Source organism: Globicephala melas, chromosome 13 (assembly GCF_963455315.2).
Source record: "Globicephala melas chromosome 13, mGloMel1.2, whole genome shotgun sequence".
In the NCBI taxonomy this organism is placed as follows: domain Eukaryota; kingdom Metazoa; phylum Chordata; class Mammalia; order Artiodactyla; family Delphinidae; genus Globicephala; species Globicephala melas.
The window spans coordinates 81841103-81868274 of record NC_083326.1 but is presented as its reverse complement, the minus strand read 5'-3'; the positions used below and the strand labels follow the sequence as shown (position 1 = coordinate 81868274).

Below are 27172 nucleotides of genomic sequence, written 5' to 3'. Positions count from 1 at the left end.
TCCTCCTTTGCTCATTTTAAAATTGGGATATTTGTCTTTCTATTGTTGAGTTGTTTTATACCTTAAGGATACAACCCTTACCAGGTGTATAATTTGCATATAATTTCTCCCATTCTTCTTCATACTTGATAGTGCTCTTTTAAGCACAAAAGTTTAAAATTTTTTTTATACTTACAATTGTGTCTTTTTTTAAACATTTTTATTGGGGTATAATTGCTTTACAATGGTGTGTTAGTTTCTGCTTTATAAAAGTTTAAAATTTTGAAGTCCAGTTTATCTTCTTTTGTCACCTGTGCTTTTGGTGTCATATCCAAAAAATCATTGCCTCATCCAAGGTCATGAAGAGTTACCCTTATGCTTTCTTCTTAGAGTTTATGTTTTAGCCCTTACATTTAGGTCTTCTATCCATTTTGGGGTTAATTTTTTATATTGTGTGATGTAAGGGTCCAACTTCATCCTTTTGTATGTGGATATCCATTTATCCCCACACCATTTGTTGAAAAGTCTGTTCTTTCCCCGCTGAATTGTCTTGACAACCCTGTCGAAAATCAGTTGGTCATAAATATTGTGAGGCTTTATTTCTGAACTCTCAATTGTAGTTCATTGATCTGTATATCCATCCTTATGCCACTACCACACTGTTTCGTTTACTGTAGTTTCATAGTAAGTTTTGAAATCAGGAAGTGTAAGTCCTCCAACTTTGTTCTTCATTTGCAGGATTGTTTTGGCTATTTCAGGTCCCTTGCATTTCCACATGAATTTCATCTTAATTTTTAAATTTTATTTTATTTTTGGCCATGCCACACGGCTTGCGGGATCTTAGTTCCCTGACCAGGGATTGAACCCAGGCCCCCTGCAATAGAAGCGTGGAGTCCTAACCACTGGACCACTAGGGAATTCCCTCCACATGAATTTTAGGATCAGCCTATCAATTTCTGCAGATGAGCCAGCTGTGACTTTCGTCGGGGTTGCATTGAATTTGTGGACCACTTTGTTTCCACTTTATTTGGAAACTTCTCTGTTGTTTCCTTTAACAGTATTATCTTTCAGTCCATTAACATGGGATATCTTTTCACTAATTCAGGTTAATCCAAGTAATGTTAATTCCAGTATTTTAGAAATTAGGGATTGAAGGTTCTGCCCATGAATATTCTGGAGAATAGGATCTGATAGGAGGCACTTAGTTAATATTTGTGGAATGAAATGAACTACCTCAATAGTATTCCTTTTTGTTTTTTCTAGTTTTTATTTTTGGCTGCGTTGGGTCTTCGTTTCCGCTCACGGGCTTTTCTCTATCTCTAGTTGCAGCAAGCAGGGGCTACTCTTCGTTGCAGTGCACGGGCTTCTCATTGGGTGGCTTCTCTTGTTGTGGAGCATGGGCTCTAGGTGCACGGGCTTCAGTAGTTATGGCACTCGGGCTCAGTAGTTGTGGCTCGCAGGCTCTAGAGCGCAGGCTCAGTAGTAGGTGGTGCACAGGCTTAGTTGCTCCGCGGCATGTGGGATCTTCCCGGATCAGGGCTCGAACCTGTGTCCCCTGCATTGGCAGGCGGATTCTCAACTACTGCGCCACCAGGGAAGCCCAATAGTATTCCTTTTTAAATTTTATTTTTAAAAATATTTACCAATAGTATTCCTTTTAAGGACGATACTTGTGAGATGTTGATGGAGAAGAAGTGTTGGAATACTAAGATTTGTGTGTATGGGTGTGTGGACTCAATTTTCCTAACCAGATGGAGCTGAGGATATGAGTTCTGGGCTGATAAAATCAACAAACGGCTTTGGGGTTTGGGAGGCTGGTTTGTATGTGAAGTCAGTGGATGCCATCGTTCCCTTTTGCTGAGAAGAACATTTCAGGCTGAAATTAACAAAGGGGCATTCTGGGTTACTTGAATGAATAGACGCACAGGTAGGATAGAGCAGAATTGAGTATTGGTTTGTGAACCTTTAGATGTCACCGAAAAGAGGTTAGGACAGAAGCCAAAACGAGGCATGTTTCACCTTCCCTAATAGAGACCCTTCGATGTCTTTCTTACCTGTTGATTTTCTCAGTGGTCTTTAGGAGGATCCTGCATTACAAGTGTTGCTCAGTTGACTCCTGACCAGCAAGCTGGCCCGCGAAGCTGCAGGCAGCATCAGCTTTTCTAGCTTGTTTGGCAACCTGGCAGAGAGGGCCTGAAACAAGGTCTTTGGAAACAGCCACCCTTATACCTCTTCCTTCAAGACGTTGTCATTTTCCAGGATGTCTCAGCTGCCATCGAGATCGGGGCGGATTTGGTTTTTTTCATCGTTTGGAAAAGTGCCTCTTCAGATGAGAATGAACTTTGGAAAGCACAGGAAGGTGGGCTTGTTTCACAGTCAAGTACAAGCTTTGTGACTGTGGCCGGATCGACCCAACTCTCTTACTTTTGAGTGGCCAGAGAGGCTGGAGGTGCTCAGCTGCTATGTATACCTGACGCTCCTGAGTGGGAGGCAAGAGCCATGTTTGGACTCCTGAAATTTTTTCTTTTTCTCAGTCCTTCACCAAAGAAACTAGTTCTTACACTCTCCTGCTCCAGGGTCAGAGTGTGAGCCCTTCACCTCTGGTTTTGTCCTTGGAGCCTGAACCATGGGCTGCCTTCTCTGTACCTGACTCAAGGCTTTGAATCGCCCACCCCTTGGCCCATGTTTCAGGGATTTGAGGAGTGGGTTGCTAACAGGATGTGTGCTCTTTACCAGAGAGTCTTCCAGGCTGTGAAGAGAGGGAGAAACCTTCCTGGTCTCCATTTCTCTGGAAATTGATGTGCTTCTCTGCACCTCCTGTTGGCACCTGTCCTACTAAGGGCATCAAGGCACTAGCTGTGGGCCCCTTCCAGGGCGTGTGGTCAGTTCCCATGGACTCTGGGGTCTCTTGTCCTACTTGGCCTGTGCATCGCTGTGGTTTATAGTGTTTAGATGTGGTTTTAGGGTTTAGACGCACATCCTCTGCTGGCTCCGTGACCTTGAGCCGGTCTCTTAACCTCTAGCTCCAGTTTCCTCATCTGAAAAATGGCATCTCTCGTAGGGTTATTATTGGGAAATTAGGTAATATCATATGTAAAATGAAGAGCAGGATGACAGGCACTTGAAAGTACCCACCGGCACTGCTGTCACCGTCCGTGTCATCCCTGCTTCTACTCAGCACTCCTTGCTGCTTAGTTTTCAGGTCCACAGTCCCTTACGTGCTGTTCTCAAATCTAAAGTCTCTGAAAACTGATTTTTTTTTTTTTTCCCCATTACTCATCTGGCAGCAAGACCTGACCTGAATTGACAGGCGGTGCCACGGCTGCAGAACTGCCCATGTCCATGACTAGGGGCCCCAGACCTCCCTGGGCTGTGGTGCGTGGGGAGGCCCTCCACTGCTTACAGGAGGAGTAACTTGCATTGGGGCAGCCCCTCACCCCACCGGGTGGGGTGGCTTGTGGGAGGGGCAGGGTCAGGGCACAGGGAGGTGAGGACACGTGGGCCAGTGGAGCTGGGTCTCCTTTCCTCTTTGGGGTTCAGAGCAAGTTGAGAGGGATGAAGATCCAGAGCCGCAGCGCTTCCTGATGTGGGTGCCTCACCACCAGAGGCTTCGCAGTTTCCTTGAATGCTGCAGGCTTTTGGGGAAAAAATCTGAGGGAAGGGATCCACTTGAGGTGTCAATACCAAAAGGTGTATGTGGGACCTTCGGGTCTGCACAGGGACCATGGCTCTGCAGGATAAGATGATGGGGGTCAAGGCTTGATTCTCGGAGAACCATGGACTGTTTCCCTTGCTGATGTGGTTGTAAGTTTCTAAGCAGCCCCAGTAGTTTGGGGGTGGGGAGCTGTATGCATTGTGGGAGAGGGGGTCCCTGGAAGGAAGATCTTCTGCACTGTGGTACATCGTAACAACACTTCGGGGCCCAGGAGCTAGCGAGCGATGGGATTTTGTTTAGGGATCCACATATGACAAGCAATTAAAATGAAAAGCCTGAGATGGACTGAAGCTTGTTTAATTGGCTGAGATGGGCTTTAAGCTTTCGATGCCAATTAGATCAGATAGTTTTGGGGTGAGAGTGTGTCTCTCTGACGGAGGGATGAACCATTTTTCAGCAAACTCAGAAAGGTGCTTCAGGTGAGACACTCTCCCGACCATCCTGGTCCTGCCTACTTCTGATCCTGGGTGGACAGTGTCCCAGCGGCTGGTCTCTGATCCTGGTTTGCAAGAGGCTCTGGGGCTGGTGGCCAGGTTGTAAGGACCTCAGAGCAGGACATGTGGCTGGCTTGTGCCCTGTTCAGCATTTAGTACCACTTTCTGTTCATCTGCCTGTGTTTCCCTGAGTCACAGGGAGAAGTTCTCAGAAATCAGTTCCTTAGGGTTTACTGTCTCATTCTCTTGGGGTCTGGTTTATTGAGCACATGCTAGGTGCCAGCCATCTTGTCGAGGGACAGTGGTGACAAGACACCCCCCATAACTGCCTTTCTGAGTCCCTGTCTCAAAGGGAAGACCCATGAGAGAACAGACAGTTATGCTGTGACAGGGGCCCAGTGCAGGGCGGTCAGGAAGGGCTGCCAGGAGAAGGCAGTGTTTGAACTGGGTCCTGCAGCCTGAGCAGGCATTAGTCTAGTGGGGCGGGGAGGGGTGGGTGTCCCTGGCAGAGGGAACAGAGGCGGATTGTGTGGCCTCCCTGCGGAAGCACAGGTAGCCCGAGGAGCCTGGCCTGACGTGGGGCGGGGTGGGGGGGGCGCAGAAGGCTCTAGAGCCAGGTGTACTGCTCTCCAAAGCAGGGTGTCGCTGTCAGCTTCCCAGGGCTGCCATAGTGGAGCACCACAAACGGGGTGGCTTAACGTACGGATGCCAAGGGAGGAAGGGGTGTTGGTGGGATGACTTGGGAGATTGGGATTGACATATATACACTATTGATACTATGTATAAAATAGGCAATCAATGAGAACCTACCGTATAGCACAGGGAACTCTACTCAGGGTGACCTAGATGGGAAGGAAATCTAAAAAAGAGGGGATATATTTGTACATAAAGCTGATTTACTTGGCTGTACAGCAGAAACTAACACAACATTGTAAGGCAACTATACTCCAATGAAAATTTAAACAAACAAACAAAAATTTAAACAAACAAAAATTTAAACAAACCCAGAAAAACTGGGTGGCTTAAACAAACGTATTCTCTCACAGTTCTGGAGCCTAGAAGTCAGAAGTCAAGGTGTTGCAGGGCGGTGCTTTCTGTGACGGCTCTAGGCAAGGACCCTTCCTTGCCTCTTCCAGCTTCTGGCTTTTGCTGGCTTCCTTGATGTTTCTTGGCTTGTAGATGGCGGCATCCCTCCAGGCACATGGCCGTCTTCTCTCTGTGTCTTCACATAAGACTTCTCTGTGCTTGTGTCCAAATTTACCCCTTTCACAAGGACACCAGTCCTATTGGATTAGGGCCACCCTCGTGACCATATTTTAAAAGTTTCGTCTGTAAAGACCCAATTTCCAAGTAAGGTCACGTTCTGAGGTTGTGGGGTTAGGACTTCAACATATCTTTTGGGTGAACACACTTCAACCCATAACCCCCCGGACTCGGGGCCTGGCCGGCCCTGCGGGCCCCCATCTCACCAGTCCTGTGTGTGCTCCCACAGAACCGGGCTGTAGGTCGGCCCAAGGGGAAGCTGGGCCCTGCCTCTGCGGTGAAGTTGGCCGCCAACCGGACCACGGCGGGAGCTCGCCGGCGCCGGACGCGATGCCGCAAGTGCGAGGCCTGCCTGCGGACGGAGTGTGGAGAGTGCCATTTCTGCAAGGACATGAAGAAGTTCGGGGGCCCCGGGCGGATGAAGCAGAGCTGCATCATGCGGCAGTGCATCGCGGTGAGTGCCCCCAGGGGCGCCCCTCCCAGTGGCTGCGGTGCTTCTCCCCCGGGAGTGGAGGTGGCAGCCCTTCCTTGGCTCCTGAATGCAGGCCCCACCTGTGCCTCAGGCCAGTCTGTTCCTCTGCTCGTTGGTCTGTCCAGTCCCTCCGCTTGAAGAGAACGTGGCCGCAGCAGAAACCCCGGAGGGGTGCTCCCTCCTGGGAAGAAAGGGGAGACTAATGCTGTTTTCAGATTCCACACTGCAGGACTCGGGTCCTGCCATGTGCTCAGGCTCCCTTTCCTTCATAGTCTGCTGGTCTTATAACTCCTTCCTTCCCTAGATGACTGAGTACTTTGAAGTCTCTGCCATTAAAGATGTCAGGGCAGCCTGTCCTGTCTGTGACCCTGTTGCCAACATTTATGGTCCAGTTCATGATGGTTCTGGGCCCTCCCTTCCTTCCTGTCCTGCCTTCGAAGTCAGAGGTCTGGGTGGAAGGTCAGTGCCCCTCCTGAGGGGGCCGTCACAGAGAAGGAGGACTGATTTATGGTGTCCAGGAGGAGCTGGGCCGCTGGAAAGCTTGGCCTGCCCCTCCAGGCCATCTCGCCTGGCCTCCAGCCTTGCCCCAGGACAGGGCAGTGGTCTCAGGCTCTGGCAACTCAGCAAGGTCCTGGCTCTGCTCGTGTATCCCCCCTGCACACTCTCAGGCATTCTGCCTTCCTTGGGGCACGGCTCCAGGCCCCGGGGTCCTCCCTGAGGGAGCAGTGATCTCCGTGCTCCCACAGGAAAGCAGTCTCAGCAGGAGGGACAGGATCCTTGGCCCTGGGCAAGACCCTTACAGGCCCAGCCTGGCATCAGGCGAGGCTTCCTGCCTGGCTGCTGATGCCCCTCCAAGCTTGGGGCACCTTCCCCTTCTCCCTCCAACACATACTGCTTGTGTTTTCTTTATGTCTGTCTTTCTTTTTAAAATTGTGGTCCAAAACTTATACACTTTACCATCTTGACCATTTTTAAGTGTACAGTTCAGTGATATTACCTATATGCTCGTTGTTGTGCAAACTGATCTCTAGAACTTTTTCATCTTGCCAAATGGAAACTCTATATCCATTGAACAGTAACTCCTCCCCCAGCCCTGGGCAACCACCTTTCTACTTTCTGTTTCTAATTGTGACTACTTTGGACACCTCATGTAAGTGGATTCAGGCAGGATGTCTCCCTCTGTGAGCTTATTTCACTTAGCTTTAATGTTTTCAGGGTTCATCCACATTGTAGCATGTGTCAGGATTTCCTTCTTTTTAAAGGCTGAATAGTGTTCCCTTGTATGGATGTGCTGCATTTTCTTTATCTGTTTATCTGCTCATGGACATTTAAGTTGCTTCCACCTCTTGGCTATTGTGAATAATGCTGCAATGAACATGAGTGTGCCAGTATCTCTTTGAGATCCTGCTTTGCATTCTTTTGGATATATTGCTATATCCAAAAGCATATTGCTATATATATATATATATATATATATATCAATCAGAAGTAGGATTATTGGATCATATGGTCATTTTGTTTTTAATTGAGTAATCTCCATACTGTTTCCCACAGTGGTTGCTCTATTTCACATTCCCACCAATAGTGCACAAGGGTTTCAGCTTTTCCACATCCTTGCCAACACTTGTTATTTTTTTCTTCTTTTCTTTTCTTTTTTTTTTAAAGATGATGTTGGGGGTAGGAGTTTTAATTAATTAATTAATTTTTGCTGTTGGGTCTTCGTTTCTGTGCGAGGGCTTTCTCTAGTTGTGGCAAGCGGGGGCCACTCTTCATCGTGGTGCGCGGGCCTCTCTTGTTGCAGAGCACAGGCTCCAGACGTGCAGGCTCAGTAGTTGTGGCTCATGGGCCTAGTTGCTCCGCGGCATGTGGGATCCTCACAGACCAGGGCTCGAACCCTTGTCCCCTGCATTAGCAGACAGATTCTCAACCACTGCGCCACCAGGGACGTCCCTATTTTTTTCTTTTTTGATAGTGGCCATCCTAATGAGTGTGAGGTGATACCTCACTGTGGTTTTGATTTACATTTCTCTGATGATTAGTGATGTTGAGCATCTTTTCATGTGATTGTTGGTCATTTGTAGGCCTTCTTTGTACAAAGGTCTGTTGAAGTCCTTTGCATATTTTAAAATTGGATTGTTTGTATTTTGTTGTTGAGTTATAGAATTCTTCATATATTCTGGATATTAACCCCTTATCAGATAACATGGTTTGTAAATATTTTCTCTCATTATGTACGTTGCCTTTTCACTCTCTTGTTTCCTTTGCTGTGTAGACGTTTTGCAGTTTCGTTGCTTGTGTTTTTGTCACCTGTACCAGGTCATTTGAATGGATTTCAGGGAGTTTGAGCGCCCCCTTGAAATTAAATACAGATTTTTATATGTGTGCCTGTGTGTATGTGCATTTTTCTGGAGTGAGGGTCCATGACTTATTGCATTCTGTCATGGTTTAAGAGAAGTTGTCCATAGGGACTCTGGGTTTTGAGAACAGTGTCACCTAAAACTTGGCATGTTAGCAGTGCCCCAGGACCCTCTCTTCCTCTTATTTTTTTTTTTAATTAATATTTTTGGCTGTGTTGGGTCTTCATTGCTGCGCGTGGGCTTTCTCTAGTTGTGGCGAGCAGGGTCTACTCTGTTATGGTGGGTGGGCTTCTCATTGCGGTGGCTTCTCTTGTTGCGGAGCACGGTCTCTAGAGCACAGGCTCAGTAGTTGTGGCACCCGAGCTTAGTTGCTCCACCGCATGTGGGATCTTTCTGGACCAGGGCTTGAACCCATGTCCCCTGCATTGGCAGGCGAATTCTTAACCACTGCGCCACCAGGGAAGTCCCCGTCTCTTCCTCTTTAGCCATACTTTCTCTTTCACCCTCACCTTCCCTCCAGTGACCCAAGTCCAGTTACAGGAAGCTGTCTCTGCTGTCACCTGTTCTTTGCAGCCCTGGTGTCTGGCCCAGTGCCTGACACAGGGATTGTCGGTTGAAGGAAACCTCACTTTTGTGTGTGTCTTCCTCTCCAACCTGGGACTGATGGCAAATGCAACCTTAGCCCGACCCTCACTTGAGGTCCTTGCTCTTCTTCCAGGCTTCGCACTTTGTTGGGGCACTTCCTGCCATGTTCTACCCACCTCTGACCCAGGCAGGCCCACCTCTACTACTCTTCCAGGCCCTTTTTCCTGATGAGTGAGTCTCTCTCTTCCCATGGCGGAGGCTTCCTCCACAGACTTTATCCCTTCCCACTGCCCAGCACCCTCTCCCTGTAGCCCTGGCTGGGTTTCCCCTCCTGCAGTAACTTTGCAGAGACTGGTTCTGTCTCTCCTCACCTACTTCAGAGTCTGAACGAATGATGACTCTTTTGCCTTCAGTGTTCTATCCATTTTACAGACTTTTCCAGTTATTGGTGGAGTGTATATCCCAGCTTATTTGAAGCTATTCTAACTCAGTTTAATAAAAATTGGTTGTGTGTTTCTTCTGGATCCCAAGTACTGGTAGGTGGACGTTTATAAGGAGGAGAGAGTGAGAGCTTGTCCGCAGGGGTTTATAGTCTAATACATCAGCGCTCAAACTTTGTGGTCTTGGGACCCCTTTGCTCTCTTAAAAGTTATGAAAACCCCAAAGAGCTTTCATTTATGTGGGTTATTTATTTATTAATATTACTGTAATAAAAAATTTTAAATATTTTGAATTCATTTAAAAATTATAAGAAACCCACTACATGTTAACATAAATAACATTTTTAGGAGAAATAACATCTTCGGAAACAAAAATGATTAGTAGGAAAAATAGCATTGTTATATGTTTTTGTAAATCTTTTTTATGCCAGGTTCAGTAGAAAAGACCTAGATTTTCATATATGCTTCTATATTCATTCTGTGATGTTGTTTTGGAGGCACTATATGAGGAAAACCTGGCCTCATAAATATGTAGTTGAAAAAGGGAGGAGTCTTTTTTGGTGGGTGGGTCTGCGCTGCTCAGCTTATGACTGTGAAAGCGTGGAGTCCGAACCGCTGGAAACCGCTGGACTGCCAGGGAATTCCTGGGAGGAGTCTTTTTTTGTTTGTTTGTTTGTTTGTTTTATTGTTTTTTGTGGTATGCGGGCCTCTCACTGCTGTGGCCTCTCTCGTTGCGGGGCACAGGCTCCGGACACGCAGGCTCAGCGGCCATGGCTCACGGGCCCAGCCGCTCCGCGGCACGTGGGATCCTCCCGGGCCAGGGCACGAACCCGTGTCCCCTGCATCGACAGGCGGACTCTCAACCACTACGCCACCAGGGAAGCCCATGGGAGGAGTCTTTTAATAGCCTTTTCAGATAATCGTGGATATACTTCTCATCCACCACCAGAGCTCAACAGGTGGCAAGTGCTTAAAGGTTAGTTGCAATGTGGAATCTGAATCTGTATCAGTGAACTTTTCCTACTGTTACATTAAAATTCATTAGTCGTTCTTGCCCCTCATTTGCTTATGCCTAATGTTATAACATCAGATATTGGTCATTTGGAAAACACTGGCTCACTGAGTTTTACAGATTTTCCAAATAGGGGTACATAGTGTTATACAGTGTTTAAAAAAAAACCACACATTTGTTAACACCAGCACCAGTGTCCTCAGAAAAGTCTTTAAGTATCAGGAAACTGTCTAGTTCACAGTGGCTGATGTAAGTTTTCCAAAATTCTGATTTTTGTTTGAAAATTCAAATTTCATCATCTGCAACAAATGTTTTAAGTGATATTTCTGAAAGTGACAGACTTACTTATTTCATCTTTGAGAAGATGTGCCAATACCCTTTTTTTTTTTTTTTTTTAAATAGTCATTCTTTCAAGTAAAATGGTGTTCTATGGAGAAAGTGACCAGTTCAGTTCACGGCTTGATCACAAGAGCTTTTCCTTTAGATAGCCGTCATCCTTTGGTGTTCAGCTGAAGTAGTTGATGCATACTTCCTATTTTGTCACGCAGAATATTAAAAGAATGTGTACTCGGAGGTCAGAGTTTTAATAAAATTAATTATTCTTACTGCTTTATCAAAGATATCCTTAAATGAAACTGGTGAGCTTTTTAAGGAGCATGTGGCCAGGAACGGCCCAGCGACTGCCTGGGCACATTGGAGCCTCTGCCCTGACAGGTGCCAGCAGTCTCACCCATCAGTGCAAGTGTCAACACAGTGAAAAAGGCAGATGATGTCTTAGTGGTATTCTGAAGATAGTTTGACCTCCCTGTAAAGTCTTGAGGACCCGGAGTTCTTAGACTGTGCTTTGATAGCCGCTGGAGAGATGCGGCCTCAGCCCCTACAGATCTGGGCTCGGTTCATGCCCCACCTCCTCCTGCAGGTCTTTTCTCAGAGGTCAGGCTGTCCCTGACCTCTGCGTTTCAGATTAGCCCTCCTTTCTCCCACCTCACTGCTGACCTGGCCCTCCTTGCTTTATTTTTCTCCATTTCCCTTGTCACCATCTAACAGACTCTTCTTCATTTTGCTCACCTCCCTCCACTAAAATGTAAGCTCAGGATGGCAGAGACTTTTATCTGTCTGGTTTAGTGCTATAGCCAGCACTTGGAGTGGTACCTGGCACGTGGAGGTAGTAGCCAGAATTTGAATGAATGAATGAATGATGGGCAGTGCCTGGGCTGGTTCTCCCCCAGCTCCTGGAAGGCCCGAGGCGAGTACCTCATTGCCTTTGATGTGTTTCCCATGGGGTCCCGGCCGTGCTGACCCCTGTGTGTTCTCCCCGCTCTTCAGCCAGTGCTGCCCCACACCGCCGTGTGTCTAGTGTGTGGCGAGGCAGGAAAAGAGGACACAGTGGAAGAGGAAGAAGGCAAGTTTAACCTCATGCTCATGGAGTGCTCCATCTGCAACGAAATCATCCACCCTGGATGCCTTAAGGTGAGCAGCCTCGGGGGCATCTGGCTGTGCCGCCTGGCGCCTCACCCTGGGCCTCTGGTGGTACTGATGCTGCAGGGGTTTGGGGGGTGGAGGGGAGTGAGACTAGGTTCCCTCCCTGGAGGACTCTGAGTCTGGGGGATTCTCTGTGTCCGATGATAAGCTGAGGGCGAGAAGGTTCTGGCGTCGCTCAGACCTTGCACCCATGTCTTTGAGGGAGTGAAGACACACACAGACACACACATTCCACCTCCCGGGACCTCAGAACCACAGAGAGTTCCCAGAGTCTTGCACCTGGGCCAGAGGGAGAGAGTGGGTAGTTGGGCTGCTCTCAGGCTTCTGGGAAAAAAGGCCTGGGCCAGGGGAGGGCAGGTCCTGTAACAACAGGTGGTTGCATTCCTGTCCCATGTGCCAGGAACCTGTTCCCTTGGTGTGCCCAGGGCAGGACTGCCTCCTGGGGACCATCGTGCTGTGCCTGCCTGTCTTGGGCAGCAGGTTCCACCTTTGAAAGGAAGAGACTGCTCTGGGCTGACACATACCTCATACCTCTGCCTCAAGAGAATGTCAGCCTACTTGGCACCTCCCATCAGCCCAGCTCTATCTGTGTTCAGAGAGATGAGAGTGGGCCTGCCCCAAAGGGTGCTTCAGCTCTGAGGTGTCCGTCCCCTTTCCCTCGGTGCTGGTAGTGGGGTTTGTCGTGACACTCCCCTCTCCCCAGCACACACACCTCCCCCTCTGAAAAGGGGTGCTATGCTTTTCCCCTGGCCCCTGGTTACTTCTCTCTCTCCCGGATCAGAAGCTCCAGGGAAAGCACATCTCACTTGCTGATAACCACGCACCCAGTTCGGTGCTGTTAAATGACTGAATGGTTTGTGGGTCCTTGCTGGGTGCCAGGCCCTGAGCTAATTGCTTTCACTAGGTTAACTCATTGAATTCTCACATAACTCCAGTGAGAATAGGCACACTCCATTTTATGGCTGAGGGCACTGGCCCACAGAGATGGAGTGATTTGCCCAGGGTCATTGAGCTAGGAAGAGGCACTATCAGGATTTGAACCCTGACCTGAATGCAGAGCCACCCATCTTAACCACTCTTGTTTTCTCTTGGCCAGAGGTGGTATGGAAATGGCTTTTGGGAGGGGGTGTTGATGCTTTTGGAGGAGCTGGCCCTGTCCACCCCCTCCCTGCTTGCTGACTGGTGTGTGTCCCTCCCAGATTAAGGAGTCAGAGGGCGTGGTCAACGATGAGCTTCCAAACTGCTGGGAGTGTCCAAAGTGTAACCACGCCGGCAAGACCGGGAAAGTGAGTGCCGGGCTCCAAGTCCCAGGGGTCAGCCCGGGAGGGGGTAGACCTTGGCCTTGCCAGACCCAGCCTGTCTCCCCGCCCACGGTGATGTCGGCTTGAGGGGTACCGCGGACTCGGGGGCAAGGGCACGTCCAAAGATATACAGTTCGTGTGTTCCTTCTCTGTTTTTGGCCTACAAGCAAAAGCGTGGCCCTGGCTTTAAGTATGCCTCAAACCTGCCCGGCTCCCTGCTCAAGGAGCAGAAGATGAACCGGGACAGCAAGGAGGGGCAGGAGCCTGCCAAGCGGAGGAGTGAGTGTGAAGAGGCGCCCCGGCGCAGGCCAGACGAGCACCCCAAGAAGGTGCCCCCTGACGGCATCCTGCGCCGAAAGTCAGACGATGTGCACCTGAGGAGGAAGCGGAAATACGAGAAGCCCCAGGAGCTGAGTGGACGCAAGCGAGTACGACCGGGAGGGACGGGCAGCGAGGGGTGGCCTGGCTGGTCCCGGGTGCAGGGGCGCGTGGGCGGGGGCGGGGATGGGCAGCGGGGAGAGCCGAAGTCACGGAAGTCCTGAGAGCCCGGCCCGAGAGAAAGGAGGGGAAAACCAGCGAGTCACTCCTCTTCCCACCCCTTTAGGCCTCGACGCTTCAAACGTCCCCCGGTTCCTCCTCTCACCTCTCGCCGAGGCCCCCTCTAGGCAGCAGCCTCAGCCCCTGGTGGAGATCCAGTCTCACTTACTTCCAGCAGCAGGTGCTCCCACGTCGCCCCGCCCTCCCCAGGCCCCGGGGACTCGCGAGTCCCGGGCCGCCCCCGCCCCACTGGTCCTCGAACCCAGTGCCGCAGACCTCCAAGGCACCTGTTCACCGTAGCTTCCCAGGCCTCAGCCCCGAGGCTCTGGCTCGTGGTTCCGGCGTGGGGCCTGGGAAGCTGAAGCTGCCGCGGGGAAGCCCTGTGGATCTGGGGAACCTCGGAGGATCCTGGCGGCCCCTCTTCGCCCACCGGCCCTTCCAGCATCAGCCACGAGGTGGCGCCTGGTTGTCTTCTCCTCGTTCTAGCCATTAAGGCTCGGCCGGGAATCCTGCAGACCCTGCCTCTGGGACAGGCTCCCTGAGCCAAGTCCGACGTGAATGGGCGACTGCATATCTCTGGGTCTGTCCAGGGGTGGGAGGTCAGTTGGGTGGGGACAGCTCTATCACTCTCCGCCAGTTCCAGCTTATTCCTTAAAACCAGCAGGCAGGGCCCACCCGTCTGTCAGAGCAGAGAAGATGGGATTTGTTGGGAAGGTGACCCTCCAGCCTCTGTTGGTGGGGCTGGGTGTAGAGGGGACCAAATCCCATGAACGCTGGGAGCAAGCTCTGCATCCTTTCTTTTCTGTGACAGCTAAAACCCGGCAAAGAAGATAAGCTTTTCAGGAAAAAGGTACCATCTTCCGCCCTCGCCCCAGGCGTGCTCCTGGGGCAATGGGTCCTGGGGTGGAGGGTGGGAGGCCTGGGTGGGCGCAGCCCCGGGTCTAGGGGCTCATCCCCCCACGCTCCCCCTCCTCCCTCAGCGGCGGTCCTGGAAGAACGCTGAGGACCGAATGGCTCTGGCCAACAAGCCTCTCAGGCGCTTCAAGCAGGAGCCAGAGGATGACTTGCCCGAGGCGCCCCCCAAGACAAGGGAGAGCGACCACTCCCGCTCCAGCTCCCCCACCGCCGGCCCCAGCACGGAGGGGGCGGAGGGCCCCGAGGAGAAGAGGAAGGTGAAGATGCGCCGGAAGCGTCGACTCCCCAACAAGGAGCTGAGCAAGGAGCTGAGCAAGGAGCTCAACCAGGAGATCCAGAAGACGGAGAGCAGCCTGGCCCACGAGAACCACCAGCCCATCAAGTCGGAGCCTGAGAGCGAGAACGAGGAGCCCAAGCGGCCCCTGGGCCTCTGTGAGCGCCCTCACCGCTTCAGCAAGGGGCCCAACGGCACCCCCCGGGAGCTGCGGCACCAGCTGGGGCCCAGCCTGCGCAGCCCGCCCCGAGTCATCTCCCGGCCCCCTCCCTCCGTGTCCCCGCCCAAGTGCATCCAGATGGAGCGACATGTGATCCGGCCGCCCCCCATCAGCCCCCCGCCCGACTCGCTGCCCCTGGATGATGGGGCAGCCCACGTTATGCACAGGGAGGTGTGGATGGCCGTCTTCAGCTACCTCAGCCACCAAGACCTGTGTGTCTGCATGCGGGTCTGCAGGACCTGGAACCGCTGGTGAGGGGCACCGGCTGAGTTTGGATGGGGGCACCAGGGGGGTCAGGCTGAGGCTTAGACTAGGCCAGGGATGGCGCGTGCGTCCCCACTGGAGTCACTCGTGATGCTCTTTCTAAGCCCCGTCCAGCTTAAATATCCTCCTCAAAGAGGTCTAGCAGCTACAGTCAGTGTGGTCTTGTCAAAAGAGGTGAACCCTATTTGCTTTCCTGATTTAGCTTCTTGGAAGATGAACTGAGGACCAGGGGGAGCCCTTGTCCTTAAAGAGCTAGCCCAGGTCACGAGTGCCACGCCAGTTCCTCATCTTAATCCCTGCTTTGATAGTTCCCAGCTGGAACGGTCTCTGACCTTGGCCAAGTTACTTACCTTCATCTGTGAACAGGCATGATGCAGGGTTGTTTTGAGATATGGCCTGTGGAGGGTGTAATTAAACCCCCAGTAAATACTTTACAGCTTCTGGTACTTTCCATAGGGGTGGGGGGGAAGGGCTGTGACAATCAGAGCAGAGGCTCTCAGGTGCCAACGAGACGGAAACTAAACAGAAGGGTCCAGGGGACGAAGTTAAGGAGCCTCCCCCTGGGCTTGGTAGGTGGGGGACTGACCACAGCTATGCATGGGGCTCCCCAAGAGAGCTCCCAACTCTGATGTTGCCCCCTCTGCTGGGCCTGGCCCCCAGGTGCTGTGATAAGCGGTTATGGACCCGCATCGACCTGAACCACTGCAAGTCCATCACACCCCTGATGCTGAGCGGCATCATCCGGCGACAGCCTGTCTCCCTGGACCTCAGCTGGACCAATATCTCCAAGAAACAGCTGAGCTGGCTCATCAACCGCTTGCCTGGTGAGCACTGGGCCAGGGGCCCTCAATGTGCAGTAGCAGGGGCTGGGGTGTATCACCTGACCTGCCACCCCCTCTCTGTCCCCCGCCAGGGCTCCGAGACCTGGTGCTGTCAGGCTGCTCATGGATCGCAGTCTCAGCCCTCTGTAGCTCCAGTTGTCCGCTGCTCCGGACCCTGGATGTCCAGTGGGTAGAAGGACTAAAGGACGCCCAGATGCGGGATCTCCTGTCCCCGCCTACAGATAACAGGCCAGGTGAGTGTCCGGGACAGGGGTGTACCCAAGGCATGGTCACAAGAAGGTGGTATGACCAAGCTGTGCCGTTGGATCTGGTTTTCACCACAGACCCCATCTGGTACTCATGTCTTCAAGCCTTTTCTGGTTTCAGCCCCTCTCGACGCAGAGCTGAGTCCCAGCTGCTGTTCTCAGTCAGCTTTGGGTACAAGAGGGGACCCGTGAGAGGGCAGAGGCTCCCAGAATGCCACTTTGGGAACTCTGTGCATCTCACTGCTTCTATGTTAATTTGTCCTTCGTTGGCTTTAAGCCTCAGGCATCGGGGTCAGTGTGGCCGGACAGGGCCTCACGGGATGAAGCCCTCCTAGGTCGGGTTGCAGGACTCACTGCTCCCCACCAGTACCTTAAATGAGGAATCTGTGGTGACCCAGAGATGCTGTGCTGTCTGTACTCCAATTGGCTGAGCACTGTTGGGTGGAATGCAGGCTCTGTGTTTCTAGGTCTTCTGACTTTTAAAGAATCTACAAGGGTAAAACTTGATGTGGAATATTCCGATTTTTAAATGTTGGAACCAGTTTTGATCTTTTGGGGGAGACACTCAATGGCTAAATGAGACCCAGGTGTTCCACCTGGCTGGTAGGCCTTGTAAAGTGTCATGTCAGGGTGACATGTTGCCTCTCTGTCCTGCCCCCTCAGGTCAGATGGACAATCGGAGTAAGCTCCGGAACATTGTGGAGCTGCGTCTGGCCGGTCTGGACATCACAGACGCCTCCCTGCGGCTTATCATTCGCCACATGCCCCTGCTCTCCAAGCTCCACCTTAGTTACTGTAACCATGTGACTGACCAGTCCATCAACCTGCTCACCGCTGTGGGCACCACCACCCGAGACTCCTTAACCGAAATCAACCTGTCAGGTCAGTGAGGGGCACCCATCGGGGTCTGCCCAGGACCCCGGGGGACAGGCTGGGCATTCTTCATTCGAAAGGAAATACTTGTGGGCCTGTTGCTATAGGGTCACAGTGTTAGACGCTACGACACACCAGTGAACAAGACAGACCCACGGCCTAGTCTAGAGGGGAAACACACATTAAACAAATAAGCGTTATTAGATTTTAAATAATTGCTCCAAAAAATAGTGCTAGTAGCAGTGAGCGCACATGAGCACATAGCAGTGGGTCTTGACCCAAAATATGGGCTAGAAAAGCTTCCCTTGGGTGCTGTGGACGACCTGGCGCCTGGCAGCAGGGGGTGTGGGAGAGTAGCCGGCAGTGAGGCCAGGCTGGGCCAATGGAGTAATAAGCAGCTTGATTTCTGCCATGGTGGTTGTCGCTTATGTGTCCCCCTCCTGACCCTGCTATCAACGGGCCTGTTGTTGACAAGAAAAAAACCCCACAGTGGAGTCCTCACTCCCCCCACTTACTGATGGGGCTGGAGTTGGTTCCTAAGGACTTGGGGCACAACCAACGGGGAGGTGGACAGAGGCAACGCTGCCTGTTCTCAGCCCAGTTAGCCCAGTTCTCATCTCATCGCTCAGGATGGTCAGATTGGGTGTGTAAGATTTGGACCAGACCAAAAAAAAAAAGGAGAAAAGAAACTTTTTTCTTCTAGAAATTACCAAGTAATAAATGATACCCTCACCTCATTTAAATTACATTTTGACACAGTCCAATCTGATGTCTGGCTTGGTCAGGATTCACATATTGTTTAGCTGTTTCCCTCTCTCCATCCCACATTCATGCCTGAGAAACGCCTTCCTGTTACCAGTACCACATCCGCGTGGGAGCTGATGCTGTACCTTAGTGCCTAGGGAGCCCACCCTCCTCCTTGGGGAGTATTGGTGGCGAGGTGAGGGGGGAGGGGGGGTGTTGCATTCCATGGAGGCAGAGAACAGAGAGCCACACTGAGGTGAGCTTTCACCAAGACCCCAGCTCCAGGCTCAGCTCGTGGTCTTGAATTGATGCTGGGGCCGCCCCGTGGAGGAGGGCCTGGGGAGCATCTTGTTCTAAAGCGCTCGGTAGTAATGAACTCTTTTCACTTATTCTAATTTAATTACTATGCATGTGTAGCAGAGATCCCAGTATAAATCCCCCTCCCCTGCAGCACAGTCCATGATGTGTTTGTATAAATCATCTTTTTCCATTTTGTTTTCCACCACAATCCTTTGAGGTCATCTTTTTGTCTCAGGATCTACATGCAGATCTCTGCATTTGCATTAAGAGCTGTGATGTATATGAAGCCCAGTCTCTCTCATACCCAGTCTCTTCTAGATTCAGTTCTTTTTAAAATGTTTTCCCCTCCTGTCAGTATAACTAGTTCATGATAAAATAAGTCTCTTCCACAAAATGGATGGCACTTGACATGTTTCCAGATCCTTCATTGTGGTTGGAGGATCAGGTCTAGTGGCAGAGTGAAGCCGTGGTTGCTCGAGGTGGCCCTTTGGCTTCCCCTTCCCTGCCCCTGATTCTCACCTTGAGGCAACCACCTTCAACTCTTGAGCTCTTTGTTTCTGTTTACCTCCATTTTTTCCAAACAGCAAGCCTACATTGCTATTTCTTATTGTTTTTTGTTTTTCCTTTTCAGATGCTCTGTGTTTGTTAACTTGCTATGCAGAGAACAAGGATTACTATTCTTACATTCTCTTACCCTGCTTCCTTTTCTCCCTTCATCTTCCCAATTTGTGGTTAAGTCACTATTACTTACCTTATTATGGCCATGTTAGTATTGTCCACTGTTGAGCCAGTGTGTATTATGGGTATGTTTCCTTTCTTGCACATGTTTTTGGTTTGTTTTCCCTAGAGTTAATAATTGTCTCATTTTTGTTTGGTTAGTTTCTATAACAGACTTGAGTACTGTTCTTTCCCCACGTGAACTCGTCAGGCCCTCAACCAGTCTGTGTAGAAACCACCCTCCTGGACTTCTCTTCCTCCTGCCCCCACTTGAACTTGGCTGTCTCTGCCTGCTGCACAGCTCCTGTCCTGGGACTTCCTTGGTTTCTGTCTTGTGCAGGGACCCTTCCTTCCTTGGTCCCGTATCTTCTTTCTTGGTTTATCTGTTCGTTTGGTAGAGGACATCTTCCAGACCTTATATGTCTGAAAATGGCTGTATTATACCTTCATGTTTAATTGATAGCTTAGCTGGTTATATAGTTCTAGTTTGGGAACCATATTGTTTCAGAAAGTGGGAGGCACTGCTCCTTTGGCTTCTGCCTTCCAGAGTTGATGTCCAAAACGATTTGATTCTCCATCCTTCAGTGAATATTTTCTCTCATTGGAAGTTTGTAGAACACGATCTTTTTATTTATTTATTTAAAAAATTATTTTTTTAAAAAATTTAATTAATTTGGCTGTGCCGGGTCTTAGTTGCAGGATACAGGATCTTCGTTGCAGCATGTGGGCTCTAGTTCCCTGACCAGGGATCGAACCTGGGCCCCCTGCATTGGGAGCGCGAGTCTTAGCCACTGGAGCACCAGGGAAGTCCCGTGTAGGACATGAGTTTATCTCAAAGTTTTTTGCAGTTTTGGTTGGTGAGCCTTGGTTTGAGTCCATTTTCAGGGATTGTATTGAGCATTCATGAGTGCTTTCAGTCTCTCAATTTGGTTCTGGAAAATTGCCTTGAATTATTTAATTTCCTTCCCTTCTGTTTTCTTTCTTTAGTAGTCCTCTGATACCTTTAGTTTTTTTTCCTTTTTCCCATCTCTGTATCTGGTTTTCCTCCACTTATCACAGAATTCATATACAGCTGACCCTTGAACTAGTTAGGGGCTAGGGGTACAGCCCTCCTTGCAGTAGAAAATCCAAATATAACTTAACAGTTGGCCCTTGGTATCCACACTTCCTCCAAAAACTCAGATTCAACCACTAATTTGTAGCCTGTAGTATTTACTATTGAAAAAAATCAGCATATAAGTGGACCCGCACAGTTCAAACCCGTGTTGTTCAAGGGTCAACTGCCATGAGTTTTTCATTTCTGCTTTTTGTTAGGTTCAAACATATGAAGCTGCTTTTTATGTAGGTCAGAAAACAGTCAAATATTGGCAGTTTTCATATGGTTTAGCCTATATTTTTAATTTTACAGCTATAGTTTGTTCTCTGAACTTTCGGAGAGTGGCATGTTCTTGTTTCTTGCATCCAGATATTGTCGATCCTGAGGATACTGATGGTTTTTTCTTTTCTACATAGACCATACATTCCTTCAGATGCAGTCAGTGGGCCTGCCTAAGGGGCCCTTCTCAGATTTAGTGTCAACATGAGGTTGTCGGCTCAGGTGATCGGAGGCTCTGGGGACACGGTGGGAGCTGGTCTGCTCTGGGTATCATTGGGTGGTCAGCATGGGTTGTTTTCTTTGGGGAAACCCAGACGTGACATCTGTCAGTCTTTCCTCTTAAGCTGGTCAAGGTTGCCAAAGGACACTCTCTTCCTTGACCTCCCAACCGAAGGGCTCAGGCCGGGCTGCCAGGGTTCTAGGGCTTGGCAGGGAAGGAGTCTGGAGGTCTCGACAGTCAGCAGGTAAATTTCCCTGTAACCCCCATTTTTCAGGGGGTGCCCCTGCCTTCCACAGTGCCTGGTGGTGCCTGGTCTAGAGACTTTCTCTTGCCCATCAGAGACAAACTCCCCTCTTTTGCTGGGGAAGGGAGTTTCAGCCTCTTACTGCTCCTTAAGTAGATTTTCAACCAGTCCTTCTGTCTCTAACCCCATCTTTAGCCCCACTTTCGTTGTACTCGTTGCTTCCAGTACCTGTACCTTTGAGGTCTTCTGTAGAAGAAATCTGCTTCTCTGCTTTTCCTTCAGCCAGTTTGGGGTTAAGCTTTCTCAAGTCTAGTGAATGTTACCTTTTCTCCAGCTTTCTAAATTAACAAAATTTTTTTTATTGTGGTAAGATACACATAACATAAAATTTACCATTTTAACAATTCTTAAGTGTCCAGTTCACTAGCATTAAGTACAGACATGTAGTTGTGCAGCCGCCACCACCCGTCTTCAGAACCTCTTCTTCACCCTGTCAGAAACTCTGTACCCACTAAATACTAACTCCTCACTCCCTTTCCTCTCCTGCCCTCAGCAACCACCATTCTACTGTCTGTCCCTGAATTTGACTCTTCTAGGTACCCCACATAAGTGGAACCATACAGTAGTTGTTTCCTTCAGGACTGGCTTATTATATATACACCACATTTTATTTATCCATTCATCTGCTAATGGACACTTGGGTTGCTTCTGTCTTTTGGCTATTGTCAGTAATGTTGCTGTGAACATGGGTGTATAAATTCATTGTTCTTTGGGTATATAACCAGAAATGGACTGGCTGAATCACATGGTAATTCTGTGTTTACTTTTTTTTGAGAAACTACTATATTGTTTCGCAGAGCAGCTGCACTGTTTTACATTCCTACCAACAGTGCAAAGGGTTCCAACTTCTCCACATCCTTACTAACACTTTCTGGGGTTTGGGGTTTTTTGTTTGTTTAAGCGAAAACCATGCTAATGCATATGAAGATCTCAGTGGGGTCTTGACTTGCATTTCCTTAATGATTCGTGATACTAAGCATCTTTTCGTTTGCTTATTTACCATTTGTGTATCTTCTTTGAACAAATGTCTATTCCCGTCTTTTGCCCATTTTTTTAATCAGGTTGTTTGTGTTGTTGTTGAATTGTAGGATTTCTTTATATATTCTGGATATTAATTCCTTAACAGATACATGACTTGCAAATATTTTCTCCCATTCTCTGTTGTTTTTTCACTCTCTTGATAGTGTCCTTTGTACAAAAGTTTTTAATTTTGATGAAGTTCAGTCTTTTCCCTTTTGTGGCCTGTGCTTTTGGTATCATGTTTAAGAAACCATTGACAAATCCAAGGTCACGAAGATTTCCCATGTTTTCTTCTAAGAGTTTCATAGTTTTAGCTCTTACGTTAAGTCTTTGAATAATCTTAATTTTTGTATATGGTGTGATGGGGGAGGGTGGTCTAGCTTCATCCTGTTGCATGTGGATATCCAGTTTTCCCAGCACCATTTGTTGAAAAGTCTGTCTTTTCGCCCACTGAATTGTTTTGGCATCTCGTCAAAAATCATTTGACCATTTGAGGGTTTATTTTTGGGGCTCTCAATTCTGTTCCATTGGTGTATATGTTTGTCCTTATGCCGGTAACACATGCTGTGGCTTTGTAGTATTGAAATCAGGAAGTGCGAGTCCTCTGACTTTCTCTTTTTCAAGGTTGCTTTGGCAATTCAGGGTCCCTTAAATTTCTACATGATTAAGATGCATTTTTCTTTTTCTACAAAAAAACCGCTTTTGGTATTTTATAGCAATTTCATTGAGTCTGTAGACTGCTTTGGGGTAATACTGGCATTTTAATAATATTAAGTTTTCTAATCTGAACATCGGCTGTCTTTCCATTTATATCTTTTAATTTCTTTCAGCGTTGTTTTTTAGTTTTCAGTGTACAAGTCTCACTTTCTTCGTTAAATTTATTACTAAATGTTTTCTTTTTGATGCTATTGTAAATGAAATTTTCGTGATTTTCTTTCAGATTGTTCATTGTTAGTGTATAGAAATGCTAATTTTTGTCTGTTGATTTTATATCCTGCAGTTTTGCTGAATTAGGGGTGTGTGTGTAGGGGTGGGGTGGGGTGTATGTGTGGGTGTGTGGGGGGGTGGAGGGGTGTGGTGTGCGTGTGTGGGGGGGTGGGTGTGGACTCCTTAGAGTTATCACATTAAGGTCATGTCATCTGCAAGCAGATATTTTTATTCTTTTCCGTATCATTTTAAAAATTTTATGCTTTGATCTGCCTAGAATTTATTTTGTTGTGAGGTATAGGCCACATTGTTTGAGGTTTGTAATTCTTAACCCAGATTGTCCTTTCATCGGACATCTATTTTTCACTCTTAAACAGACTTTGTTTAACCCATCATGGGCCTATCCATAATATTCCCCACACAACCAATTTTAGTGATGATGAGGAAAGGTCTCCAGCTTAATATACCACTGAGATGAAGGAATCATTGGGCTCAGGGTGGGGACTCAGCCTCAGTTGGATGCGAGCTGGCGTTGCAGCCCGTTGACTGAGGATTCAGTTCTAAAAGAAAACAGTGCTACAGAAGCAAAGTCCAAATTGAGAGAATTACTCGGTTGAAGAGCACATCTACCGGTGAGGGTGCGGTGGAGGGTTCTGAATTCTGGTTTTGCTCCCTGTGGACAGAATCTTTCCGGCCCCTTCTAGCACATTGGTCTCCTGCATAGGTTTGAGGCAAACGTCCCACCGTGGGCGGGCAAGCACATGGGGCCTCTGTCTAAAGGGCTGGTGCCCAGGGGAGTGGGAGGATCCCAGGATGACCTTACAGGTGTCCTCACTCCCCCAGAACTTCTCCCCTGGGAATAGGCAGACTGCGCACAAGAACCTGCAGAGAGGTGTTTCTCAGCAGTAGAGTAGAAGTGAAAAGCAAGCTATTTTCATATATTGTGTGATCCTATCTTTATAAAACAACATAGACAGGACGTACTGATGTGAGAATATATACATATAAGGGGCGGCCATGGGGTAGGAGTCTAAGCAGTTTCACTTGGAATGTGTGGATGCTTTTCAAGCATATATGAAACTTCTATAAGTGGTAGATGAAACCATTCTGCATTTGAAGAGAGCTTTCCAGCAAGGGCAGTTGCTGCTCTGTTGCTGAGTGCCTGGGGGTTGGGGAGGGCCCTCGGCTGCACGCTTCCTCCACCTCACCGTGTGTCCTCTTCCCTGCAGACTGCAATAAGGTCACTGACCAGTGCCTGTCCTTCTTCAAACGATGTGGGAATATCTGTCATATTGACCTGAGGTACTGCAAGCAAGTTACCAAGGAAGGCTGTGAGCAGTTCATAGCCGAAATGTCTGTTAGTGTCCAGTTCGGGCAAGTGGAAGAAAAACTCCTGCAAAAACTGAGTTAGTCCATGGACAAGTATGTAAATATGGGGTGGGTGAGGGGAGGGGACGTGGCAGGGGAGGGTAAAAGACTTTACAAAAACTAGGGCTTTTATTTTCAATTTGAAACTTGGAACAACAGACCACAGAACGATTCCATTTTGCAAGTCTCGCTGAGGGAGAAGCCAGTCCGCCACCGTTTTGGGGTTGAGTGAGTCAGGCGCTTTCCTTTGGTCTTTCTGAATCAAAACTGCACTGCTTTCTGGACCGTCTCTAAGGCAGCCTTTATCAAGAAGACATTCCTGTCGGAGAGGAGGATGGACTTGGGAGAAATTCTCTTACTGGAAGCATGAGCTTAGGAATTTTTTTTTTTTGGTGGTGGTGTTTTTTGTTTTGGACACCTTTTTCCTGGCAACTTTGGGGTTTTTGGTGTCAACATAAAATGGACCACACACCACAGCTGCCGTCTTGACATGTTTGTTTGGTTTTGTTACATCTTACATTATGCAGAAATATTTTTGTACAAATTGTTCAAAAGTTATTTATGCAAGGTTTGAATGCATACCAGTGTTTTTATTGTTTTGAGATTGCCAACTTTCCTGGTTTCCTTCAGGTAGGAGAGAACTTAACCTGTACGTCATACGACTCCGTCTACACACGTGCCCAGATCTGGCAAAACAGGCTAAGACCTTCCAGTTAAAAGCATGTCTAACTGGAAGTTGAGAGCCTGCTTTGTATGTCAAGAAGTTACATAAGCATGTTGTGGATATGTGTAAATTATAGTCAAAGTGAGACACTTTGCTAAATTTCCTCTGTATAGAATTCACCTTTTTCTCAAAATTTTAAAATTCAGACTTCAGCCTTTGAACTCAGGAGGGGTTTGCTCCCGCATATGAGCTCTTGTACTCTACATAGATCTAATTTATACAGTGAGTCAAGAAGTTGAATAAATGATCCAACATAGCCTTTCTTTTCCTTTTTTCTCTCCTTTGAAGTGTGAGTTGAGTTCTCGTTTAAGGTTTAGAACATGGCTGTTTCCTAGTTGTAAAGTTATGCATTCATAAGTGCCATTGTTGTAAGGTGGTGTTTTCCTAGACCTTCCCTGACGCGGTTTTACCTTTGTTGAATTTGTATAAACAATTGTACAAAAAAAAACACTCTTGGACTTGGAGGGTTTCTGTTCTAGGGGTGGACTAGAAATTTGACTAGGAAGTCCAGAGGCAGTAGTCTCAACGCCAGTGTATATACTGTTTTGAAGCCAAACAAGGTATAATTTCTTACTCATCTGAGAAATGCGGCAGCCCCTTGGTACGTGTTTTTTCCGTCTTCAGAAAGAGATCTTGCTGTTTGTAGCTAATAAAGGTAACGGGAAAGAACTGTGCTACACTAGTGTCCATGTGTAAGAATTAGGTACGAACTGCCTTAAGGGGCAGGGTGGCTTACCTGTTTGGGTGCTGCTGACCACACCCGTGTACAATAACTTCCACAGCCACTTGGCATTTCCACTGCCAAAGGGGGACAGGGGTTCATTTCCTCAGCCTCCACTGGACGCAACTCAAGGAGGCCACATCCTGCACTGGTAACCTGGGGCTGGGGTGGTGGAGGCACCTGGTTAGGCGATAACTTCCCCAGGTGGCAGACATAGAAACCAGTGAGAAGTAGACTTTAGATCACAGGATTTTTATACTGGAACAACTGCTCTAGTCATCTGAAAATGAAGATAACCCAGCTTCCTTCCTCAGGCATCAACAGCAACATCAGACTTGGGACTCATGGGACTAGCCTTTCCTGCTGTGGTAGTTTTGTACTGCCCCTGCCCCCCATCCTTTTTTTTTTTTTTTGCCATGGTGAAATGGTTTTACATCTCATCTAGTTTGTACCGCTACCTATTAATTTAAATCCAGAGATACTTTCTGACTCAAATTGGAGACATCTGAAGCTGTTGCACCCCAGAATTTAACTCAGGAGATGCATTTAACAGAGGTTAAGATTAGTTTAACACTCTGTGGTTTATTTATAAAAACGTGGCTTACCTTTGCAAGCCTGATCGTTCATCGTGGAGCACCCACACAAGAGGTCAAGTTGCAGTCTTCTTGGCGGCCTGAGTGCTGTGAGCCTCCGAGTAAGAGTCACCCTCACGTCCAATAAAGGCATCTTCTCCCTTGGGAACCGTTGAAGGAGGACGGTGGTTTTCAAGTGGAATCTCGGCATTAGAGGGCCCTCTTTCCCCTGTAATGTTTCCAGGAGCACACAGGTCAGCCAAGAGAGGAGGTGAAGGAAGGGCTGCCAGGGCTGAGCAGCCAGAGTTTCCATAAGGACACACCACAGAGTAAGGACAGCATCTCTCTAGGCTTGAGATGGCCAAGGCAGTGCACTGGTCACAGATGACCTTCCCCCAAGTGTACTGAACAATCCAGTTAAGATTATACCCCAGTACAGTCTCGACCAGACTCATTCCTTCAAAAATGAGCTTTAGATGAGGCCAGGCCAAGCTAGGTGCCTGCAAACAGCTGCTCTGAGCCCATACACTGTATCTGATGAAGTAATGGAAGGACCATAAACCAGAGGGACCACTTCTTGTAAGAGGATCATAACTTCTTAACCCAGGAAAGAGGAGAGGCCATAACCCTCCTTCCTCTAGGCATCCTGGCCTTTACAAAGGCAGGCACCACGGCCCATCCAAAACATGGAATGACATCCTTCCATCCTGTGAGGACAAGGACAAAGAGACGTCATTGCATTCCATTGTGAACTTCCAGAATTTTATCCATATGATAGATGACCTATTCAGAAAAAATGCATGGCATGCAGCTAGAAAATGCAGATTCCAGGGAGGAATGTTTGCCCTCTGCCAGATAAGTTAGTCCCTTGCAATTCAGTTATTCCAAGTGTCGAGCCTATTAGGCTAAAAATTTGTTGGCTTCTCACTGAGCCAAGGTTATTTCAAAATGCTACTTAAGAAGATCCACC

General features: G+C 48.5%; 1 protein-coding gene across 9 annotated transcripts in view; it reads left to right on the top strand.

The window, feature by feature from the left end:
* KDM2B (lysine demethylase 2B) overlaps nucleotides 1-25570 on the top strand; it is a 122283-nt gene extending 96713 nt beyond the window's left edge. For 5 of the 9 annotated variants that reach the window (XM_060311178.1, XM_060311179.1, XM_060311183.1 and 2 more), the window contains 11 exons: nucleotides 5621-5845; nucleotides 11584-11727; nucleotides 12939-13026; nucleotides 13200-13468; nucleotides 13645-13758; nucleotides 14389-14427; nucleotides 14558-15237; nucleotides 15911-16074; nucleotides 16164-16325; nucleotides 17001-17219; nucleotides 24047-25570. In XM_060311178.1, the coding sequence (XP_060167161.1) occupies nucleotides 5621-5845; nucleotides 11584-11727; nucleotides 12939-13026; nucleotides 13200-13468; nucleotides 13645-13758; nucleotides 14389-14427; nucleotides 14558-15237; nucleotides 15911-16074; nucleotides 16164-16325; nucleotides 17001-17219; nucleotides 24047-24228 (2286 nt within the window). In that variant the 3' untranslated portion in view covers nucleotides 24229-25570. The remainder of the gene's footprint in view (nucleotides 1-5620; nucleotides 5846-11583; nucleotides 11728-12938; nucleotides 13027-13199; nucleotides 13469-13644; nucleotides 13759-14388; nucleotides 14428-14557; nucleotides 15238-15910; nucleotides 16075-16163; nucleotides 16326-17000; nucleotides 17220-24046) is intronic. The other 4 variants (XM_030860266.2, XM_060311180.1, XM_060311181.1 and 1 more) reach the window with 3 other exon arrangements.
* Nucleotides 25571-27172: the final 1602 nt, after the last annotated feature.